Source organism: Antrostomus carolinensis, unplaced genomic scaffold (assembly GCF_000700745.2).
Source record: "Antrostomus carolinensis isolate BGI_N321 unplaced genomic scaffold, ASM70074v2 scaffold27055, whole genome shotgun sequence".
NCBI lineage: Eukaryota > Metazoa > Chordata > Aves > Caprimulgiformes > Caprimulgidae > Antrostomus > Antrostomus carolinensis.
This window is the reverse complement of record NW_010314686.1, coordinates 1,371-1,630: the sequence shown is the minus strand read 5'-3', so window position 1 is coordinate 1,630 and position 260 is coordinate 1,371. Positions and strand designations below refer to the sequence as shown.

The 260-nt window shown below is 61.5% G+C and overlaps 1 protein-coding gene across 1 annotated transcript in view; it reads left to right on the top strand.

Annotated features, from left to right (window-relative positions):
- LOC114818562 (deoxyguanosine kinase, mitochondrial) overlaps positions 1 to 260 on the top strand; it is a 1,598-nt gene continuing 1,338 nt past the window's right edge. The window contains exon 1 of the mRNA XM_029084900.1: positions 1 to 80. Coding sequence (XP_028940733.1) covers positions 1 to 80 — 80 coding nt within the window. The remainder of the gene's footprint in view (positions 81 to 260) is intronic.

Sequence of the window (260 nt, the reverse complement as noted above, 5' to 3'; positions counted from 1 at the left end):
ATGCTGGAGCCGCCCCCCGAGCGCTTCCCCGGGACCCCCCACCCTGTGCGGGTCTTTGAGCGTTCGGTCTACAGCGACAGGTACCCCGCACCCCCAAAGTGCAGTGGGAAAGAAGAGGGGTGAAGGGATTCAACGGGATAACGAGTGTCCCCACGGACCTGCCTTGTGTCCCCTGGGATGCCCGCGGTGAGCAGAGCCACCGTCCCTGGTGAAGCCGGGATCATTTGGGTTGAGATTTGGGTAATTTGGGGTTTTGTTCT